Source organism: Crocodylus siamensis, chromosome 4, assembly GCF_052110815.1.
Source record: "Crocodylus siamensis isolate JL-2025a chromosome 4, ASM5211081v1, whole genome shotgun sequence".
NCBI classification, from domain to species: Eukaryota; Metazoa; Chordata; order Crocodylia; family Crocodylidae; genus Crocodylus; species Crocodylus siamensis.
The window spans coordinates 43,413,609-43,435,965 of NC_143398.1; the positions used below are offsets into that span (position 1 = coordinate 43,413,609).

The 22,357-nt window shown below is 53.6% G+C and overlaps 2 protein-coding genes across 11 annotated transcripts in view; both read left to right on the top strand.

The window, feature by feature from the left end:
• Positions 1-6,531, top strand: part of CADPS2 (calcium dependent secretion activator 2) — a 619,537-nt gene extending 613,006 nt beyond the window's left edge. For all 9 annotated transcript variants that reach the window (XM_090042182.1, XM_090042184.1, XM_090042183.1 and 6 more), the window contains 2 exons: positions 750-854; positions 5,599-6,531. In XM_090042182.1, the coding sequence (XP_089898308.1) occupies positions 750-854; positions 5,599-5,769 (276 nt within the window). In that variant the 3' untranslated portion in view covers positions 5,770-6,531. The remainder of the gene's footprint in view (positions 1-749; positions 855-5,598) is intronic.
• An 8,941-nt stretch (positions 6,532-15,472) lies between these two features.
• FEZF1 (FEZ family zinc finger 1) lies at positions 15,473-17,822 on the top strand. Of its 2 annotated transcripts, XM_090046326.1 has the most exons (5): positions 15,473-15,922; positions 16,067-16,294; positions 16,401-16,535; positions 16,791-16,923; positions 17,458-17,822. In XM_090046326.1, exons 1-5 carry the CDS (start codon positions 15,497-15,499, stop codon positions 17,772-17,774), a joined length of 1,239 nt encoding a protein of 412 aa, XP_089902452.1. In that variant the 5' UTR covers positions 15,473-15,496; the 3' UTR covers positions 17,775-17,822. The 2 variants fall into 2 exon arrangements, with proteins under 2 accessions (XP_089902452.1, XP_089902451.1); XM_090046325.1 differs by having other exon boundaries at positions 15,473-16,294.
• The last annotated feature ends 4,535 nt before the right edge of the window (positions 17,823-22,357 follow it).

Sequence of the window (22,357 nt, forward strand, 5' to 3'; positions counted from 1 at the left end):
TAAGAAGGTACCAGGTGGCCAGTAGCAAATTTGATCCAAACATTATTTTCATGATGAAATGAACACCAACTTCAGGAAAACTATTTTTGCTGTATTTGTTCATAAAGCTTTGAGTGACAATGTGCCTAGCACATAAAAAGAAAAAAGAAATAATATTATTGCTAATCAGCATAAATTAAAATCCAAAAATATTTACTCCACTTATTATCTTTCTCTAATCTTTCCTTAAAAAAAATAAAACTAAAACTCTTCTCAAGTTTGGGTGTTCACCTAAGGGGGTGAATACAGAAAAGTGAGGACTTCAGGATTTTTAAATCATTGTTAGATGCCTTTATTCTACATTTGATGCCATTCTCCTGCCTGGTATGAAAATGTGAAGAACTGAAAAAATCTTTCTCTAAAGAAAACCTAACTGCTTTTTCCACTGCTGTTTCAGCAGTTAATTCTTTTGTGTACCTCTACATTTAATGCCTGTTCTTGATAACAGAAAAGCATGCAAAATACTATTTCACATGAAAATGTTACAATTTAAAGACAAAACAGCAGTTGCTGTTTCATGTAGAGAACAGTCTAGGTCAATTTAGTTGATTTTCTAGCAACACATGTAATTCTCTTAACAGGAAATGATATCATCCTTGACTTCATGTGCTGATCTGTGATTATTTTAAAGTGTCTTATTACTTCACATTACCAAATACCTTAAATGAATACTGCAGGGTTTGTTTGGTTTTTTTTTCTTTCCCTTCCAGCAATGGTACAGCAGCTCCATGAAAGTCATATGCGTATGGTTGGCTGACAGATTAGACCTTCAACTTCACATATACCAACTGAAGACTCTCATCAAGATAGTGAAGGTAAACAATGTGCATCTAGATAAAATTGTATAGCAAAGAGAAAAGTGAGGTCTGATTAGCAGACAAGAAATTGCTATTGATAAACATGGATCACTGTAAATTCAGTTATGTTCCATAAAAAAAATTGCTAATTTATCCCATGGATTCGTTCACTTTTGTTTTCCATATGAGGGAAACAAAGTATATTTAAAATTCTTACTTAATTATCCTTGAATTAGTAGGTATTATCCATGCTGTCCCTAATGATAAATAACAGTGAACAAAAATCTTGATGACACTCTATATTCACTATGACAAGCAGATTAGAGCCATTTGGATATGGACTTTGTAGTGTGCTTTTTATAAATATATAGTAGTTGGGTTTTTTTAATCTGCTGTTTTTACCTTGACGTCCTTTCTTGTCTCCCAAAAACGGATTAACTTTTTTCAATTAATTTTTTTATAATCTGTTATGCTTTATTAGGTACAAACTGGGGAATAGGGTAATGAGAGAACTTTTTGTTTCCTAATTTTTCATAGGCCAGAAATTAAGACCAAGGGAATTAAGAGCATAGGAATTGCCATCATAGATTTAAACCACTGATCTCTCTGGTCCGATGTTCTCAATATAACAATCATCAAATGCTTCAGAAAAAGCTCCCTGTCCTAAAGGATTTTCTTCATACCCCCGTTAGTTGGAGGCAAGCCATGAAGTCAGTGATTCATATCCCTTTGTAAAGTTGTGGGTTTTATATGTTTGGTCTTTTTTTTACTCCTCAATTGTTGTAACTCTGAGTACTCCTCACTGTCCATAGAAATATCCCATAAGAAGCTTCTAGCTTCAGAGGTAGCTTTGATTTCTCCTACTTGTCTTGTCACACATTGTAGTCATGGCTGAAATATCAACATAAATTCAACTCATGGACACAGGGATTATATATAAAATTTCCAACATAAACCAGTAAAATATCCAGTATGGCAGAGATTACCATGATCAGGTCAACATCAGTTCAGTTCAATTTTAGCTTTGCCATCTTAAAACACCATTGGTTTCAGTAGGAAAAGAATTAGGCTCCTGGTTTGAGGTAATGCTACTGATGGTGGTGGGAGGCTAAGACCCTCTGCCAGTGTTGGCTTCTACAAAGCATTCCACAAGGAAAAACAACAGTCGAGATGGTACTAACCCACACTGTTCTGGAGTAAAGGCTCTATAAGTCCCAAGAAATGCATACAGTAAATTTTAAGTGTGGGTGAGCCAAATTTAAGTATGGGCTTCTGGAAGACTTGAGCCCAGGTTAGTATTATCCAGAAGATCCCAAAATGCCACTTACAGTGACCAGTGCATTGTGTTGGGAGGATTAACTGCAGCCACAGCACTGCTGTCTACGTTAACACACTGCAACCTGACACGATGGTTAACTATCAGACGAAGAACAGTCCTGGCAGCAATGAGATCACCTATTGGTAGGACTGGTAGCAACTTTATGGCTGAATACATGGTATGTTACAGACAGGAGAGGGATGTTCCAAAGGTGGTTTAAATGCCTACAGTTTTTAGCATTACAAAAGGCCTTGAAGTACTCAGTCCCATCTGTGTTACTGTACATCTGTATGTACACACTTAATTGGTTCAACTTACAAGAACCGCATTACACTTTTACATCACTGAATTTTGAACTTATTTCTAGATGAAATTCAAAGTTTGAAAGTTGTAAAACATAAAGACATTTATTTAATCTGTGCATTTAGAAGACTATAGTTCACACCAGTAGTTGAAATAAATGGGATACTTAAGCTGATGCATATGTTTGAGGGCTGAGAAGAGAGCATTTTCACTGACAGCCTTCTGCTGTGGAACCTACTCCTCTATCTGATCTGAGAGATAACAGGAAGGCTTTCAGGGCAAGCTGCAGAACTCATTAGTCTATGGGATTGGGTTAAGGATGCTGGAAGGAGCTAGGTAAAATGCCTCCATCTTCTGGTTGTTTTGGTTACCCTTGAATTAATGGTTGTTCATTGCTGATTTAATTGAATTTAAGTGTAAATGCTACAGGTTATTCAATACATTAACGTAAAACATTAAATATGGGAAACTGATAGTATTAGTATGTGAACTTTAGAGTATTAGGAGAGTGAAAATCTTGATGGCTGTGTTTTGAGTAGGCTGGAGGCAACAGAATCAGTGGAATAGGTGAAAGATTAACCAAAGAAAGGCTACAAGAGTCTACATGGAAAATTAATAGGTGATAGTTAAAGCAGTTGGAAATATGGGAGGTATTGCTATATCAATCCAGCCAAGGGGAGGGAGAGGGAGGAGAGTTGGACACTGCTCCTCCAAACCAATGGATGGGATGCTTGTTGAACTGACTTTAAAAAAGGAGGAGATGTGCTCTCTTCATTGTCTCTCTTATCCTCTGCTAAAAGGGTGTTGCCTGGTGTGCTGGCAGTAAATAAGGAGAGGAAGGAAGGAATTTTGAAGTGTTCTGGGAAAAATAAATGAGAGTTTAATAGACTAGAGGGGAAGGGAAAAATAATGAGAAGGTTCAGAGACAGCAGCAGGGTTGTGTTTTGGGACACAGAAAAGGATGCTGGCATTATCAAAAATGACAAAAGTGAAGCCAGTGTGTTTGGTAAGAGCTCACATTGGCCACATCCAGATGAGCATGGACATTTAGTATGTGGCACCGCAGACCTGTCTGCGGCTCCACACACCACATGTGCAGACATTCCCCACGCTGCTACTTTGCAGTGGAAGTGCAGGAGGGTTGACCCCAGGACATCCACACCCAGAAAAACAGGATGGTGCACTTGCTGCTACTACTTGTCATTGGGAAAACAAACATCTGCTCTTGTCTGGACACATCCATTGAGTCTAAGTGAGATGTTGTGGGATGGAATAAAGGCATCCATGAATCTCTGAATAAGTAAAGACACCAGACTGAAGACAGATGAGAGATTGAGAAGGAAATTAGGGAAAGTTAAGGGATGAAATTTGCAAATGGAGGTTATCATCCAGCAAGAAATTCTATAAGGAGAAGAGCCAAGATTGAGTCCTAAGAGGCTCTCTAAAGAAAGAAAGAGGGCAAAGCATGAGAAAATGCTGTAGGCTCAGCTGGTGAAGAATATATGATGTTATACATAAAATTGAATAGGCAAGGCACTAACAAAAGCTTGTGAGCACAGGAAATAATTCATTGAATGGCTTGTGTCTTTAGTCAATCTCCAAAAGTCAAACAATGCAACAGGTATACTTACATTAACAGGATTTAAGGAATAACCACATTTAGTGGCAGAATTAAGGTCTCCCCTTTGACAGATCATCAAAAAGTATTGAGAGGAAGTGGTATACCATCTCGGAAGTACTGAGCAGGGATTGTTTGTTTTTTAAAAAAAGCATGTAATTTCCTACAGTTATGGGTGGAAGGGGAAGCAGGCCTTAGTGAGGGGCTGATCACATCCTTCTGGAGTAATGTTGGAGAGGAAGGAGGGATCTGTTGGGATTTTTCCTGCTGCCTACCTTAGCGTGTCTTCCCTGAAAAATGCAACTCCTCTCACTCTTCTCGCTGAAAGCAAAAACTCAAATATGTCATGGTAAACCTATGCATCAGAAACAAAACTTTGACAAGTGAATAAAAGGAAGAGCTTAGAGATGATTAGAACTTCAGTGAATATTCACTCTTTTTTAAATAGTCACTATAGAAATTGTTACATCACAGGATATAGACACATTTTAAAATTTGTTTCCTAATTTGTTTTTTGACACCTAGTTTATAACCCAGAGATAAATGCGAAGGAAATTATATTATGAGGGAAGAAATCTAGATGTTAAGATTTTCTGCTAGACTAAACTAGTTTTACAGTTGTCTATACAAGTGTAGATTTCCCAGCTTCAAGATGTGTATACTTAAGACTGATTTACAAAAGTTTGTGAACTGATTTAGGTATTCAGAAAGCTCTTTGTCACGTTTTCACAGAATAAATGAGACAACTGTAGAATTACTGAGAAATGTGCACGAAGTGGGTTACAGAAATTTAATACAACATACAACCCCTTAATAAAGGGGTTTTCAAGCTGTGGACCTTTGGCATATAACAATTTAGCATTGGGTACATAATTTTGTTCCTGTTTTGTAAAATTGTCTATGTCTATGTGACTGAAGTATAGTAGCACTTTCACTGTCGCTACCACTAATGAAAGTTACACTATGTTTAATCCAGAGTGTAGGAAAACTTGAGAGCTAAGTATTTTGGAGATTGGCAAATTTGGAGAGAAGTTGTCCCAGGAAATAGGATTCCTTTTTAAAGTGGTGCACAAGAGAAAACTGCCTTGAAGAAATAATTGTAACACATCTTACAAACTTTGACAAAGTGCTTAACACCTCAAATAAGTTGGCCTTTTGTCACTTGTTATCTATCTCTCCGTACTTGACTGGTATAACACTTTTTTTCTCCCTAGGCAAAAGTTCACAGGTAATCAGAAGTTGTGGATATATAGGCACATAACATTGTCATTGGGTGCTACATTTTCGAATGTGATAACTGACTTTCAGCCCCTCCTTTTGGTAGGGCTCAATAGAAGACATTTTTAAACATCCAGAAATTGCTGAGCACTCACCAAAAGTTTACACACTACAGTAATCACATTTTTTTAATGCTGGGCCTGCCTTACAACATTTTATAGTGCATGACTATCAGGCACTTTATGCATATGCCAAGACTTTGGGAAAGTCCAATGATACATTCAGACTGTCTCTCCTTACTACAGAAAACCTACCGAGACTTCAGGTTGCAGGGTGTGTTGGAAGGAACATTGAACAGTAAAACCTATGATACTGTTCACAGCCGTCTTACAGTAGAGGAGGCTACAGTCTCAGTCTCTGATGCAGGAGGACTTCAAGGTATCACCATGAAAGACAGTGATGAAGAAGAAGGGTAATAGTGAGCTATTTCACCTAGAAGTTAATGCTAGGTGTTTGTTTTGTAACTTGTCTTGGTATTTGCATTTATAGTTTTGCCTTATAACACAATTGGAGAAATGTAATTCATTCCTTTTTTTTTAAATTGAGAGCAAGGTTATTTGGAGAAAAGTGCCAAGGACTTTCTGAGAACAACAGTTTTAGCATAATTTAGTGTGTAGTTTTGCTTAGATCTGTGAGAATACTGGCATGGAATTTGAGTTGCACTTGTGGTCAAGTTTGTTTCCTTTGTTAGTTACCATCTGTTCTTGTAACTCCATCAAATAGTGATGTCCTGTGCAGAAAACAAGATGTGTGCCTCCCATAAAACACATTAGACAGGAAGTCATTCTTGGAATAATTCAGTGCCCTTGATAAAATTTAGTGTGTTTTCAGGATTATACTTTACTTGTATTTGTTCCTGCTTTGTACTTAATTTTTCATTATTGTGCAGTGTGCATTAAAACTTATACCTTGGTTCTTAGTGTTTTAAGTTTGATATATACATAGGAAGACTTCAAGGACACTTAACTACTTAGGAGCGCTTTGTATTCTGTCCCCCCCATGTTTGTTTTGCAAGTTTAAGGATATCTCATCATGTTGGATGTCAGTAAGCTTGCCATCAATGTTTCTATTTCTATGTGACAATTTGCAGGCAATAAGAACACATTTTGTCGTGACCCCTTCTGTATCTATCCAACTTTGTATAGAATTCTAAAATAAAAAAATGTTTTCAGTATTTCAAAGCATTTGAACCCTTGTATTGTTTCCTTTTTAAAAACGTTATTTCCAAAAACTTTTTTTTTCCATAACCCACTTCAACTGGAGAACAACCTGAATAACCAAGGCCATGGGCATGACTGTAATCCTCTCTTTAGATGTGCGTCTGAAGAAGTCAGAAATGGTTCTCAAAACAGCTGTTTCTATGAAAAAATGTCACTAGGTTGGGTGCTGCTTTTTTGTTTGACGGGGTGGGTTGTTTTCTTGAGGCAGGGGTACAAATTGTTCCCTTCAGAGGGATAAAATCCGGAGGAATCCAGAGGAAAGCTGAAAGAACAACGTCCAAAGAAGGGGTGAGAGAGGTTACTAAAGTTCTCCTTGACCCTAAATGCCTGCGTTTAATTCACCAGAGTGAAGTGTTGTACTCCTGGAACAATTCAGAGCCTTAGGTGAAGCCTCCTGGCTCGGGAAACCTCGGCGGGCGATGGGAGCGCAAAGCGCCGCCGCCGCCGGAAGCGCAGAGCTGCCGAGAGCTGGTGCTCGCCGAGGCGGGGCCGGCGGCGGGCGCTGCTGCTGGGGAAGGCAAGTGCCCCGCGCACTCCAGACTCCCAGGCCGAGGAGGCGGCTACCGCAGCGGGGTAGAGGTGGGGAAGCTGCTCCCCTCGAAACCCTTCCCCAGCCTAGCTCGGCCGCCTCCGGGGCGAGGAAGGAGGCTGCAGCGCTTCTCCGGTGCTGCCGGCCGTGTCCCGTTTCAAGCCCCTGGGAGAGGGGAGCCGCTGGGGGCCTGCCGGCGCTGCCCGCTCCCCGCGTGCGCCGGTGGGGCTCGCTGCACAGCGCCGCCCCGCCTCCTTCCCCGGGCTCCGCCAAACCCGAGCAGCCCTGCCTCGGCCGCACCACAGCTGGCGGGGCGAGGCGCGGCGGCGGGAGATGGGTTTAACCGCGGGGAGCGGGGGCTGCCTGTTGCACTGGGGACAGGCGTGCACCGAGCACCCGCAAACCCGAGCGAAAGCACCTCTTTCCCTCGGGTTTGCTACGGGGCGCCCAGGCCTTGACCAGGGGGCAGTTCTGGGTCCCGGCCCTTCAGAGGGCCAGAGAAGGGCAGCGAGAGGTTAGAGGCCGGGATGGGCTCCTCGCCGAGGGGCGGCTGAAGAGGTCCTGGGAAGCTGTGGGCACCTGGCCCGTGTGCCCGGCGCTGCGCCGCCCCGCGGCCAGGGGTCTCCCCGGGAAGCGAAGGGAAGCGGGGCTCCACTGATCTGGAGGCTGGAAGGGCCTGACCCCGGGGGCGGGCAAAGCTCCTCTTCGCAGCGCGTCGGTGGTGGGAAGTCCGCGCTGCCCCTTTCGTGCCGGCCCCGGCGGGGAGGAGCTGAGACACCTCGTGCGGAATGAGCAATGCCGGGGTCTGGGTTTGCTTTCAGACCTGTGCGGGGGGAAGGGCCGGGGGAGTTCAAGGGCAATTAACGTTGCGGGTCACTAATCCAATAATCTCCATCCCGCGCCCCGAGCCTCAAGGTGTGTGCGCGGCTACCTGCTGCCCCGGGGCCCCGGCGGGGCGGGGCAGGCGCCGGCTGCAGGGGGCAGCGGAGCGGCAGGGAAGGCGCGGGGCCCTGCTCCCCTGTGCTGTGCCCGCCCCGGCTGGGGCCGCCGGCCGGAGCTGCTCTCCCCCGCCTGCGGGGCGGCAGCACACGAGCCACGCGGAGCGAGAGCAGGGCTGGGGGGTGCGGGGCGCCCCGGGTGATCGCAGCCCCAGGCTCAGAGCCAGAGCCCGCTGGGGCTAAGGCTTTCCCTTGGGTCAGCCCCAGCGCTCGCTCCCCACCCCCTCGGGGCACCACGGCCGGCTGCCCACCGTCCCGTGAGGCCCTGTTGCCCACTTTCCCTGGGTCCCAGCGTGAGTCCCTGTTGCCCGCTATCCCGTGGCAGTGTCCCCCACGGCCGGCGGCCCGCTCCCCCAGGCTTTACAGCCGAGGGGGCGGTCACCCCTGCTGATACTCAAAGAGGCAATCGCGAGAGGTTACGCCGGGGCTGGGTCCTGGTCGCTGGCGCAACAATCCCCGAGGCGACGCGGTGGCTTTTCTCTCGGGGGAGGTCAGACTAGGCAAGCCTGGAGGAGCCGTGAGACCGGCCGCTCCGCCCCGGGCGGCCCTGCCCTGCCCGCCGCCCCGGACGCCTCGGCAGTGCCGACACTGGGCCCCACGGATCAGGTGCGGTGAAGTGTCCGCGGGGCGCTGTGAAACACAAAGGCCAGCAGCGGGGGCGGGTCTGTGCCCGGGCCGGGAAGGAGCCCCCGCCTGCGGCAGAGACGAAGTCAGCGCCCAAAGGACAAGGGAGGATAGACGGCTGGTCCTGGAGGGCGGCGGCGTGACCAGCATGCCGCCCCCGCTGGTCGTTGAGCACTTGCGTTCCCGAGCGAGTGGCTTCCGCCCGCCCCGAAACTAATTCAGATATTTCCCTAGCAGCCGGCTGGGCATAATTGCCGACCTGGGCCCGGCCGCACGGTGGCAAATGGCTGGCGTGCTCAGGCCGCCGGAAAAGTCTAGCGCCAAACGTCCCTGACCTCGAGGGAGGCGGGATCCGGCGCCGCAGCACCCCGAGACGCGGGCGGCCCGCCCCGGGCCCGGCGGCACAGAGGTTGGCACCGCTGCATGCTGCTCCCGCCCGAGCAGGCAGGTGTGCCAGGACTGGCTCCGGCGGGGGCTGCGAGCGGCGGGAGGGAGCTGCGCAAGCTAGAGCCACCTCCGAGCGTCCCAGGCGCGTGGCTGGATGTGAAAGAGAAGAGCCCGCCCCGCGCGAGGCTCCGGCAGGCGCTGGGGCTAGGACCCGGGCGGGGGCAGGCTGCCCGCTGCACTGCCACGGCCCTGGCACGGGCGAGGTCCTCTCCGCCCTGGAAGCCACGGGCACGGGACCGTGGGAAGGGCCTCTGGGCACGTGCGTGTGGGCCCACGGGGCCGGGAGTGGGGAGGGAAACCCATCTTAGTGCCCCCGCCCAGCGCCCCCGCAGCGCTGTCCAAGGGGGAGGCAGAGGAGCCGCAGTCCCCGCGCTTGAATCCGGCAGCAGCGATCTTGGTGGAGTCCCGGGACGAGTCCTGGCAGTCTGAATGAACCCTTAGGAGCCAGGTCCAGGCTGGGGACACCGAGGGGAAGAGCAGGGGGACGCGTGAAGGTCTGGGCAGGGGAGCGGAGCAGCCTTGAGCGGACCGAGCTCTTCTGCTCCTTTCCTCGGCGGCTTCCAGTGCCGGGGCCCTCCAGGGCCCTGTGCTTTGAATGTCCGCGGCTCCTGCGCGGGAAGGGCGGAAAGCGGCTTTGGGGGGCCGCCACGGCTTGAGCTGCCCTTGCCTGCGGGAGCTCAACCGGGGCTCTAGAGCCAGTGTCAATGGGGAGGCGAAGTTCAGCTCCGCACAGCTGCTGGCAGGCCACAAACACTCAGCCTCCCTTCCGGGGCTTGGGAGAGCGCTTTTGCTTCCTCAGCAGCGTATTTGATCGATATAAGATGCACAGCAGAGCGTCTCACACGCGCGGATCAGGCTTCGGTCTCGTCCAGAGCCCACTGACATAAAGGGATGGGAATGAGAGGGGTTCAGGGCACAGGACGCGGAGTTAGGCTCTACCCAGCCCTCGTGTTGCCACGGCCCCGCCCTGTGGCATGTCTTTTAACCTCTGAGCCTCACCCTCTAAACGGGACTGACCCAGGGACGGATCTGAACGAGAACTGCTCTTCCGAGGCTGAAGGGGCTGCAACGTCACATCTGCTGGTTGTTACCGGGGAATGACGTCAAAAGCCCCCTCCCTGTACTGATATTTAGCGATTTCCATGTGTGCACATACGTTGCTTCTCATACAGATGATGAATCCCTTCTGGGATTTGCCCTCCCTCGGCTCCTTGCCAGTAAAACTGATGCTTTAACTCCTCACTTACACTCACGTTGAAAATCCGAGAATTATTTCTACAAAAGAAAAGGGAGAGGTCAGAGCCCCCTTGGCCCACCCTCGCAGGGCTCCTTCTCTCTGATTGCGGCGCAGGGCACGTAGCGGCCCCTCCCCACGCCCTGCAAACTACAGCAAAGCCCGCAAAAGCCGGCGGGACCTCCTAACGCGGGGCCGCGGGCTCGCACTGCTCCTGCTAAGCCCTGGCCCCGTCCGAGCTCATCACACCCTGCCCGGCTCCGTCTCCAGCAACCTGGCCCGCACCCCCCAAACCCACCCAGGGTCGTCGTGGCGTCCGCGGACGTAGAAGCGAAGCCGCTCTGCAGGTGTGTTAGGGAGACAAGGAAAAGAGCCGTTCGCTTTAGCCACCTTGTGTCTGTAATACATTTATTAAACTGGCTTTTAGGCAACAGAACAAAAAAAAAAAAAACTTTAGCGAACAAACGGCATTAGCAGGGACAGCACTTTCTCACAGGAAAAGAAAGTAGGAACTGGTTTCTATCGGTGGATGGAAACTCCTTCAGTGTCCTTGGCACCGAGCGGGGCTGGGCTCGCCGCAGTGCCGTGCAGGTGCCCGGAGCCTGCCCGCCAGGCTCACTTCACAGCCCGGATTTGTCCCGTGTTTCGTTTGTACTGGGGGAAGTGGAAGCGAGCCGTGCTGAGCTGCCCCGCGACCGGACTGGGGGGATCGCCCCCTCCTCTCGCTCCCAGGCTCCGGCTCCGGCTCCGGCTCCGGTGGAGGGCCTGGCTCTTCCTTTTTTTTCTCGGCGCTGCAGAGGTGACGGTGCTGCTCAGAGACAGCCGGGACACACGCACGGGGCCTGCGGGGGGGGCTGCCCCGGGACTGCATCTCGTCCCGGGTCTCTAACCGGAAGGGGAAAACGGCGCCCGGCAGCGCCCGGAGATCTGCAGGTGCCCCGCGGGCGGGTCAGGGCGCCCGGCGCCGCCCGGCTCCTGGCGCGCGGAGCCTAGAAGAAAAGAAAAGTCAATGACCGCCGAGCCGATGCAGGGCGCTTGCCCGAGCCCGGCGGTGTAACACGTTCACTTCACAGGAATACGGCTAAGCATGTGCTGAACTGGGAAAGGAACAAGTAGGAAAGTGTCATTCATAGTCCCAGCTGCTGCTGGCCCCTCCCAGCCACTTTTTCCAAGGGCCCTTTGGAGTTGATGACACCACTGGGTCCCCTCATAGGCGGACTGATTAGATTAGCCGTGATTGCTAGAGTTCATGTCTCGAGCTGCTGCGGGGAGACAAATCGCATGCATGCATTAGGGCGAGCGGGGAGCGCTGCTCTGCGCGCTCACTTCTAATTGGAGTGAGACGTGATTAAAGGGTTTGCACGTGGAAAAATGCCCCGGGTTGGTGCTCCGTGCCGAGCCGCAGCCGGGGCTGCTGTCTGGGACGTGGGCTGGCTGCGGCTATTTTTCTCCCATCGAGTCCCTTTAAAAAACCAAAACCAAAACAAAAAAAGGTTTAATTTAAAACGAAAGCCGCGGCGTCGTTACCCCTGTCCTTAGTACCGGCAGAGAGAGAAAACGCCGGCCCGAAGGCGAGCCTCACTCTCCTGCCTTTTAAAATAATAAATAAATACAACGAAAAATACAAAACAAGCAGGTTTTTCCCCGGCACCCGCATTCCGCAGGTGGGACCCGCGGATCTCCCGCAAGCTGGAGCCGCTCTTGTCCATAGGACTGCGCCGTGCGGGACCCTGGACGGGGCCGCGGACCGCGCCGGGCAGAGCGCTTCTCCGGCCCCACAGCAGCCGCTCTGCTCTGGCGCCGAGATGCGTTTCTCCTCGCTGGATCCCTCTAGAAACCGCCTGTCGTGTCACTTAAAAAACCCCACCAAGAACAAAACGAACCCGAGCCCTTGGCTGTGACACAGGGCGGCCACCCCAGGAGCCAGGGGCTAATTGCGATGTGAGACACGCCGAGGCGCGGTGGCTTAGCCCCCGCCTGTGCCCGGTTCACGCCGCGGAAGAGCAGTGCGGCAGGACCGCGGGGAAGGGAACAGCAGCCCCCGCTCCGGCTCGGGCTCGGGCTCGGGCTCCGGCTTCGCCGCGGGAGCGCGTGGATCAGAGCACGAGGAGCAGGAGAGATTGCTGCAAACGAAGCCCCAGCGCAGGGGCCCGGCTGCCGGGGCCACAAGTGTTTTCTTCTCACCGTCTCGCTCCCTCCCTGGAAGCCACCGGCAAAAACAATCCCGGGCAAAGCCTCCTACAGCCCCGGCGCCTTCTCCCGCCGCAGCTGGCGGGCAGCAGAGGAAGGAGCCGGCTGGGAGACGCAGCCGGGTCAGGGCGTCGCAGGCAGCTGTAGGAGACGCTCCGCGCCCGCCGCACCAGGTTAGCCCCGTTATTATCCTTTCCGATTCGTTTTCTACTTTAAAAAGCCTCGGCGGCGGAACGATGGCTGGGATTAAATAGGAAGAAATGAAAGATTAAGGGCTCGGCTGCGCAGTGCCTCCCTCTAATCGCCTTTGGCTGTAGCCCCAGCTCCAGAGGAGTCGGCCGGTGCTCGGGCGACAGCTGCGGCCAGGGGCGAAGGAGCGGGGCCGACGGCTGGCCGAGGAGAGCAGCCGCTTTCCCAGGGCGGACGACAGCCAAAGGCACTCGGGCCCTGCGGGGTGGGGGTGGCTCTGGGGAGCCCGGCCAAGGAAGGGCCGGGAGCCGAAAGGCGAACACGTGTTGCGCCAGCCCGGGGGGACGGCAGCCGGCGCCGCCTTCGCCGCCAGCCGCCGGACTCACGGCGCGGGGCGCGGGGCTGCAGCCGGGGCGGCCCCGCGTTGCTGCCGCTGGCCGGAGCGAGACGACCAGCGGACGCCTGGGCGAGGGGCCCGTGTACCAGCAGCGCTGCCGCCTCCGCGGCCTCCCGCCCGGCCCCGCGCCCCTACAGCAGGCTCGGATCCGCGGGCCCGGAGAGCCGGGCGGCCGGTGCGGAGCCGGCTGGGGAAGGGCTGGGGCAGAGCCGCGCGGTCCCTCGGACGCAGTCACATGCTCCGGCCCCGGCAGAGCCCCGGTGAAGGTGGGCCGGGCTCCGCACGTCTGGACGCACTGTCCCTCAGCGCGGATCAGGCACGGGCCTGGATCGCAGCGTCTCCGTCAGGCTCCGGGGGCAGGAAGCAGCAGGTAAGAGGAGGGCCCGGCGCCGGGAACCTGATCGGCCCCTCCAAGGCGGCAATTAACGACTTAGCCGCGACCCATCTGCCGCGGGCTCTGCTCCAGCTGGGGCAGCCACCGGCCTGGCCTTTGTGTGCGCCCAGGTGGGGCCGGGCCGGGAGCGGGGCCGGCGGGGCGACGCCAACCCACGGCCGGGCCGGAGAGCTGTGCTCGGGGCAACGCCGAGGGCGAGGACACCCCCCAGCCCATAGGGCCCGGGGCGCGCGGCTGGACCTGGCTCGGCAGGACAGGGAGCTCCTTCCTTCCCCGCTGGCCCGGCCCGGAGTCCCCACGTGCGCCCTGGGCCTCCCCGAGCCGCGGCCGGGCCCCGGGCAGCCCCGCCTCACGCAGCGCTGCCCGCCGGGCACACGCCTGGCTCCGCGCCCCGCACGGCCCGCGCGTCTCGGGCTGTCTGGAGGGGCGGATGTGGGGCAGGGCCCGCGCCCCTCGCCCGGCACACACCCGGGGCAGGGGCCGCCTCTGCCGCTCGGCGCCGTCTTGTCCGCGGGCTGCCTCGGGGGCTGGAGGCGCGCGCGCTCCTGTTGTACGCGCACCTGTGTGCATATGCGCGCCTAAAGTCTGCCAGGTGTGTATGGGCAGCTGTGTGCGCGTGCGTATATACGTCTTCGTGTATATACATGTATATATTATATATGTGTGTGTGTGTATAATGTAATGTTATATATATGTATTTGTGCGTAGGTGTGTACATATATATATAATCCGTGTATATATGTGTGTATAATGTGCGTGTACTATGTGTGTCTGTGTATGTAATGTGTGTTTGTGTGTATATATGCGTCTGTGTATATTTGTGTATGTGTATATAATGCGTGTATGTAATGTGTGTATATGTGCGTGTATATATGTAGGTGTATATATATATATATAATGCGTGTGTGTGTGTACTATGTGTGTCTGTGTATGTAATGTGTGTTTGTGTGTATATGTACACACACATGCATACTCATATATATCAATAAATGCGTAGGTCGTTATAGTGAAGCACTTGATAGATGCGTATGTCGTTATAGCGAAGCATTTGATAGATATATCGATGTAGATGTATGTAGTGAGACGATCGTGCGGGCGGGCGTTTCCCTCGGCACAGCACGGTACGTGCGCACCTTGCACAGGTACAGCTCTAATGTCACGCCCGGCAGGGACACGGAGCCCGCGGGCAGACTGCCGCACTGCAGCCCGTGCCTGGGGCTCTCCCGGCCCCCCTGGGCCGAGCTGCCGGGCCGGGACGGCGTGTCCGGGGCGCAGGGCAGCGGCAGGCAGCACAGGCCGCGGCTGTGAAGTGGCGCGGAAACAACCCCCTTCCCCCCAGCGGCTCTCCCGCGGCCGCTGGCCCGGAGCCGGCCCCAGCTCCGCGCAACGATTTCAGATGATGTCACTTAAAGCCAAACAAGTGCATTGATCGCGGCGCCGCGTGGCCCCGCAGCCCGGCCGCGCCCCGTGCCCCGCGCCGGCTGAGGGAGGGGGCGGGCCGGAGGCACCTCCTCCCGGGGCGGGAGCCAATGAGAAGTAGCCGCCGGGCGCCGGCGGGGAGCGGGGGGAGAAAACTTTCCCGGTGCCTGCTGGAAGCGAACTGAGCAATTATCTAGTTTACCTTCTGCGCTCGGAAGTTAACGATTGGCGGGGCCGCGGCTGCGCTATTGACACAACACGTCCTATTGACAGAAATAAGTAGCGATTGTCCCCGAGTCACTGGAGCGCCGGAGCAAGCCGCGATGGGCTGGCACGAGGCCCCCGGGCCGGGGAGGCTGGTTCCGCCGGCGGCGGCTCTGGTGACGGCGGCGGCGAGGATGCTGCTCTCCCTCCTCGCAGATCAGTGACAGGAGAAGGGGGAGGGGGGGGGAAGAGGCGTCTACCAAAGCGGCGCAGCCCGGCGAGCAAATGCGATCCAGCCATGGACAATAGTGGCCAGCACACGGCGACCAAACTCCTAGCGCCTGCTCCAGCCAGAGACAGCCTGTCCGCCCGGAGCAACATGATCAGCACTTCCAAGCCGCTCGCCTTCTCCATCGAGCGCATCATGGCCAGGACCCCGGAGCCCAAGGCCATCCCCGTGCCCCACTTCCTCCAGGGCTCCGGGCCCAAGGGGGACCCCAAGCACGCGCTGCACCTCAACTCCTCCATCCCCTGCATGATCCCCTTCGTGCCGCTGGCCTACGACCCGCTGGCCAAGGCGGCGGGCGGCGGGCCGGAGCCGAGGAAGGCGCACTTGGACTCTTCTTCCCCGGCCTCCTTCAGCTGCGGCGAGCTCTTGAACTGCGCCCTGAGCCTGAAGGGCGACTTCTCCCGCGAGGCGCTGCCCCTGCAGCAGTACAAGCTGGTCCGGCCCCGCGTGGTCAACCACTCCTCCTTCCACGCAATGGGCGCCCTCTGCTACTTCAACCGCGGCGACGGGCCGTGCCACCCCTCCTCCGGCGTCAACATCCACCCCGTGGCCTCCTACTTCCTCAGCTCGCCCCTGCAGCCGCCGCCCAAGGCGTACCTGGCCGAGCGCAACAAGCTGGTGCTGCCGGGCGCGGACAAGTACCCCGCGGGGGTCGCCTTCAAGGACCTCTCGCAGGCGCAGCTGCAGCACTACATGAAGGAAAGCGCCCAGATCCTCTCGGAAAAGATCGCCTTCAAGGGCTCGGAGTTCGGGCGCAGCTCGCCCAGCAGCAAGCCCAAAGTCTTCACGTGCGAGGTGTGCGGCAAGGCAAGTACCGCGCTGCCCCGGCCCGGCCCCGCTGCCCCCCGGCCCGGCCCGGCCCGGCCCGGCCCGCCCGCGCTTAACGTCCCTTCTCTCTGCTTTCCCTCCCAAGGTGTTCAACGCACATTACAACTTAACCCGCCACATGCCGGTGCACACGGGGGCCCGGCCCTTTGTCTGCAAAGTTTGCGGCAAGGGCTTCCGCCAGGCCAGCACGCTCTGCCGGCACAAGATCATACACACGCAGGTGAATACCCCTCCGGCCGCCGGCCGGTCGCGGGGGCACTCGGGCGGGGCTGCGAGGGGATTGCATTGGGGTTCGGGCTTTTTTTTTTTTAGAGGAAAAACCTAAAGGCCCCGGGTAGGGCTGTGGGAAGCCGCCGGCTGCACGTGTAGCAGGACAGGGAGCGTTGCAGACGCCCTCGGGCGGGAGGTGTTTAGCCCCCCGACGAACAGGAGTCCTCCCAAAGCCCCGCACTCGCTGCCTCTTGTTTCCCCGTAGGAAAAACCTCACAAGTGCAACCAGTGCGGCAAAGCCTTCAACCGCAGCTCCACTTTAAACACGCACACGCGAATACACGCCGGCTACAAGCCTTTCGTCTGCGAGTTCTGCGGCAAGGGCTTTCATCAGAAAGGTACCGGGCACGCTCTGGGCCGCCGAAACCGGCGCGGGGATATTTTGTTTTTCTCTGACCATTATCATTTATTATGATTTCACTTTTTCACCTCCGTGGCTGACTGCACGGCTAGATCAAATGACTGGGTCCCACCACCGGCCGTTTGCGGGGCGGGAATACAGCAGAGCCCGCTGCCCTGGCAGCTGCTGCCTGGGTTTGTTTCCCAAGCGCCAGCCGCAGGTTTCAGCGCATTGCCAGCCTCCCCGGGCGCGCTGCCGCTCGGCGCGGGGCTCGCGGGCCGATCCTAATCGTTCATTTCGATCCTGGCGCCGGCGCGGAGGTCATTTGGAAAGACCCGCTTTCTTCCGTTGAGAGGTGGCTTGAGGTCGTGCCGGGACCGGCGGGACTGGGCGTGCATTGATCCGGGGCGCAGAGAAGAGCGCTGTCCCAAGGCCGCCTGGCCGCCGTGCCCGGGCTGGGAGGGGATCGGGGAGGGCACGCAGCGCGCAGTTTTCAGCCCCGTGTCCCTTTGCCCTCCTTGTGTGTCCGCAGGCAATTACAAGAACCACAAGCTGACCCACAGCGGGGAGAAGCAGTTCAAGTGCAATATCTGCAACAAGGCTTTCCACCAGGTGTACAACCTGACCTTCCACATGCACACCCACAACGACAAGAAGCCCTTCACGTGCCCCACCTGCGGCAAGGGCTTCTGCAGGAACTTTGATCTCAAGAAGCACGTCCGCAAGCTGCACGACAGCGCCCTGGGACTGCCCAGAGCCCCCGCCGAGCTGGGGCCCGACCAGCCGCCCGCAGCCCTGCAGCCGCCGGGCCCCCTGCTGCAGCCGCCTCTCCACCAGCCCCAGCCGTGAGGGCAGCACGGCCCGGAGCTCTGCCGCCTCTTTGCATGCACCTGTTAAGCGGTTTTGTGTATTATGCTCTATATCGCCACTCACATTTACGGGGCTGATCGTTTCCTTCTCTTTGTTTTGTTTTGGTTTGTTTTTCCCCTCCTCCTATTTTTTTTTGGAAGACTCGATTCCCGCCCCCCCTCCTTTCCCTCCCCTCCCCTTTGACATCTCAGGTTTGGAGATGGTTTTAAAAGCAAAAAAGCCAAGCCAATTTCTGATGTATTTATTGGGATCTGTATTATTCGAGCCGGGAATGCTGCACCACTTTAATTATTTCGATGTGTATATATTTCCATTGTGTTGATTCACATGCCTGCTGGTTGTCCCTTCTTGATTTCCTCCCCCGTTCCTCCCCCTCTTGAATATCGTATCTCTATGGACAGAGCTGGTTCACTATGTACGGAGTTGAGTCTTGCACGTGAAACATTGAATGCGTTGACCTGGTGGAAAAAAAATAAATACTCGGAACACGATGATTGACTCATCGAGGGCGCGCCAGCTCCTGAAATCATTGGGCTCCCCGAGCGCTGCTCCTCTTAGAAAGCTGCGGTTCCCGACATGCGGGGGTGCCGGGGTGTCGCCAGCCGCGGAGGGAAGATGGACGCGGACCAGCGCGGTGGTTGGGTGCCAGGTCCTTGAAATGCACCGCGCGTTAATCAGCAGCAGCTCCGCTGTGAGCCTCGGCTCTGGGGTTGCTAACTGCAAACCTCTCCAGCTTTCTTGCCAAAACACTGCAACAACTGCTAAAGACTTTAATTAAGAGGGGTAATTAGTTCGGCTTTATCAAAGCCCGCTTGTTATACCATTAGCTGCTCGCGGGAAGCTGCCAACCAGCCTTGAAAACCGAGCACGCTCCTCGCTCTCCGCTGGCCGCGCTGCGCGGGGAATTGCTTGGTTGGAAAATCTCCCTCCTGCTGTCAAATGCAATGCCAAGAATTAAAAAAAAAACCACCCCAAAACCAAAAACAACAAGCAAAACAAACAAAAAAGGCGCGGGGCCGGGCCCGGCTCTGAGGACTGCGGGAGCTGCGTGGCCCCGCAGTGCCGCGCGGGTGGGCACCGCCCCGGGGCTGCCCCCTCCCGCCCGGGCCCGTGGGTCCCGGCGGGTCGCGAAGGGCCGGGGCCTGGCGCGGCGGCCCCGGGGAGGAGGGGGCAGGCCTGGGCCCGGCCCTTGCGCAGCGGCTCGGGGGCGGCGGGAAGGAGGGACCGCACCGACCCGGGCCGGGCGGCGCTGCGGGCCGCTCTTCCGTGGGGCTTGCCCCGCCGCGTCCCGCCCGTCGCCACCGCCTTCAGCCTGCGTGAGGGGGGAGCGGGGTCACCTCGCTCGCCCTGTGCCCCCGGGCTGCGGCCTGCCCGCCCCGCGCAGCTCCTCGCCTCCAGGGACAAAGCGAGCTGCTGCGCAGCCAGAGCCGCCTGGCTGCTGACAGGCATTTCGAGGAGAGGAGCCCGAGGCTTGTGGCAGCGCATAGGGAGCGGGCGCAGCGCCCTTGAGTGCATGCGGCACTAAGCAGGGAGGTCAGCACCAGATAGCCACCTCCAGCAGCGCACCGGTTTGCCCTCACAGCCCTGGGACATCTTTCCAAACTTTCCCTCCCCTCGAGACTCAAGAGGAAGGAGGCCTAACGGGTGCCTTCTATGTTTTACTATCTGGCACAGTTGTTCACCTCTTCTAGGGAGGTGAGACCCTGGGAAACGAGACTTATAGTGAGCACTGGAGGAGAAAGATCTGTGTCACAGCTGGCAGGGTTACCAGGCTGACCCTCAGGGGCTTTCACCTCTGGCTTTCCAAGTCTTTCTCTTAAAAGTCTGCATTAGGGACTGGGCAAGCAGGAAGGGAGCTAAAACCAGGGAGCACTTCCCCATCACTTCTGAGGCAGCAGCAGTGCGTTGTGTCTGCAACTGTAGGGGCAGCAGGGACCTCATCCAGTCCAGGCATGCCACAGATTAGCCCTGCATCCTTCTTAAGTGCCACTTGAATCATCTACCCCTCCTGGATCTGCTGCTCTTCTTCTGCTTGTGCCTCTCCTGGAACTTGTGGCAGGTTGGCCACCCCAATCTAGTCCAAGCCACAGATGCCACAAACACCTAGTACATTTTTAGTTATTTTGGTCTCAAACCTAGCATTTTCAGGGCAGGTGCAGGTTCTGTTTGTGCAATAAATAGCCGCAATGAGTGAAGTACAGTAATTAAATGCTGTGTGGCAACATAAAGTCCAAAAGGAGTTTCTAATTCCTGGTGCCAGCTTAATACCAACTCCCACACAAACCCTAAACCACCCCCTGTGTACAACCTCAAAATACTACAAACCTTTTAATTTAGAAAAAAAAAACCGTGGGGAAGTTGGATATATTGCAAGCAGCTAGAGGTTGGAAATATTGAAATTGTGTTTAGCCAGGGTCCCTGTTCAGCAATCACCTCTCATAACATTTCCAAGCCCAAACAAGATTGCTGTGAGGAAAAACCTGGGTTTCGTTAGGAACAAGTTGCTGCTTACACATGTGAGTGTAGAGATACTCCTCACTCATCAAATGATTAATTCCTGCTCACTTGATGCTATCTAGGCAGTCCATCAGACTGGTATTGAAGCCCTTTCTAGACTGCACCAGATCAAAATGAAAGTCTGACTGAGTTTATTGTTTCTCCATTGTGTCTGGTAGGATGTGATACCAATAACCTTATAAAATGTCCTTTCACTGGCCTGCAGCAGACCCTTGGACACCTTGTGATCACACAGCCAGTGCTTCCCTGAGCTTTTCTGTTATCACCCTATGAAATGACAGGTCCAGCCACATTACCTAATCTTGTTCAGGTTGGCTTTGCACAGGGATCAGGATTTTGGCTCTAAAGCTGGTCAGTTGGGGGCTTTTCTGTGAACATTCACATGCTCACAGAAAATTAGGAAAGGCATCAGCATCCCTGCTGGAGTCTCAGAATGAGCTTTTGTGCTGAAGGAGATGGAAGGTTCTTAGTAGCCATGTCATTTTTGAAAGGGCAAAGTCTGTTCCTGTGGCTTTCTGGCTCAATCTCAGAGTTGTCTTTCAAGAACTCTACTAATATAAAAACTCTGGGATAAAGTCAATGGTAAAACTCACATTAACTTAACGCAAACCAGGATTTCATTTGTATGTTTTCCCATATGCTACAAGTACTCTGAACATTACTTAGAACCAGTTATAAAGTGCAGTAATTTTATATAACTCATTGCTACCAGCGGAGGCAAGTCAGAAGCTCAAGTTTCCCTCCTGCTCCACTAATTTCTTATTCCTTACCATCCCTATCCCAGTACAGATGCCTGAGTAAAAAGATAAACCTATAGCATAGAAGTTTCTCAGATATCCAGCTGAACAAGAGAGACCACATGTTGCCCCTGAGCTTTCAGAGGAGACAGAACCCAAATATTAAAAGAGCTTGTCTGTCTGCCTATGACATAATGCTTATATACCTTTATCACAGTATTCCAGTGCCTCACAAGGTTTACTGTCTCTCTCCTCACAGCACTCTTGTGAGGTAAGGAGGTGCTTTTATTCCCATTTTACAGATGACAGATTGAGGCATTAAAACATTAGGGTGCAGCTCTTCAGGGGTATTAGGAACTTAATTCAAAAGAAATTGGGTCTAACTGATTGCTGTAGAGGAATGCTGTTATGGCACTAGAAATTTAAGTAATTTTAGTGCCTTAACTATAGTCTTTCTTTCAGCTGGTTACAGATCACTCAGTAACAAAAAATAGCTGTTTCAGTTTTCCCTGCCTTCTCTCTAGCCTTATCCCACCTTGTGGGACAGGAGAAATGTACATCTATTTATGGAATACTGTGGCTGTAGAGGAGGCTGTAGGGAGGTAGGTGCTGACATTGGAACTGCTGTTCAGCGTTCAGCTCCCTTGATTGCACATACGATGGGGCTTCTGAGGTGTGACTTAGTATTCATATAATTAATTACCATTTATTATTTTATAATGTCTCATTTGCTCAGAATACAAGCAAAACCCCTTTCCAAGTACAGTGAGCAAATCTCATTTTGGCTTCCATCTTAGAAATTTGGAACAGGTTTCACTGGCAAAGTCTTGCTGTCATGAATGCCTACCATGGCCTTCTCAGGCCTTGTGGCAGTCAGGTTATTATTTCTGAAGTTGAGCTCTTGAAGTTGGTTAGTGAAGAAGACAGTCCCTGAAGTAGCTGGGCCATTAAAAATACTAACGAGTATTTCACCTTTCCTCTACAAAAGTCTCATAAGCATTGCCAAACCTAGGACCTATGTCCTCCTTGACATAGATATTTTTACCAAAGAATAATGACTGTGCATTAACTAGCCACTGTCAAACATGGTAGAGACAAAGAACTTAACTTTTACTCTGAAGCGTGCTAGATAAGGTTGTCAAAGGGTGAGGCATGAGTTCTGACTGAGGTAATCACTTCAATTGACTTGTCTTCCCTTGGGACTATACTCTTGCCTGTTTGTTATCTTTATGTAACTTTTTTTTAACTTTATGGTCAGACTATTGTCCTCATAAGCCTGTTCAGCAGTACCTGAACCCACCTGGCCTT

What these genes read in the sequence shown, in the direction of transcription:
- FEZF1 (XM_090046325.1), top strand. Translation starts at nt 15,497, where the DNA reads ATGGACAATAGTGGCCAGCACACGGCGACCAAACTCCTAGCGCCTGCT. An exon ending in CGTGCGAGGTGTGCGGCAAG is followed by an intron (nt 16,295 to 16,400) that starts GCAAGTACCGCG and finishes TTCCCTCCCAAG; the next exon opens with GTGTTCAACGCACATTACAA. An exon ending in ACAAGATCATACACACGCAG is followed by an intron (nt 16,536 to 16,790) that starts GTGAATACCCCT and finishes GTTTCCCCGTAG; the next exon opens with GAAAAACCTCACAAGTGCAA.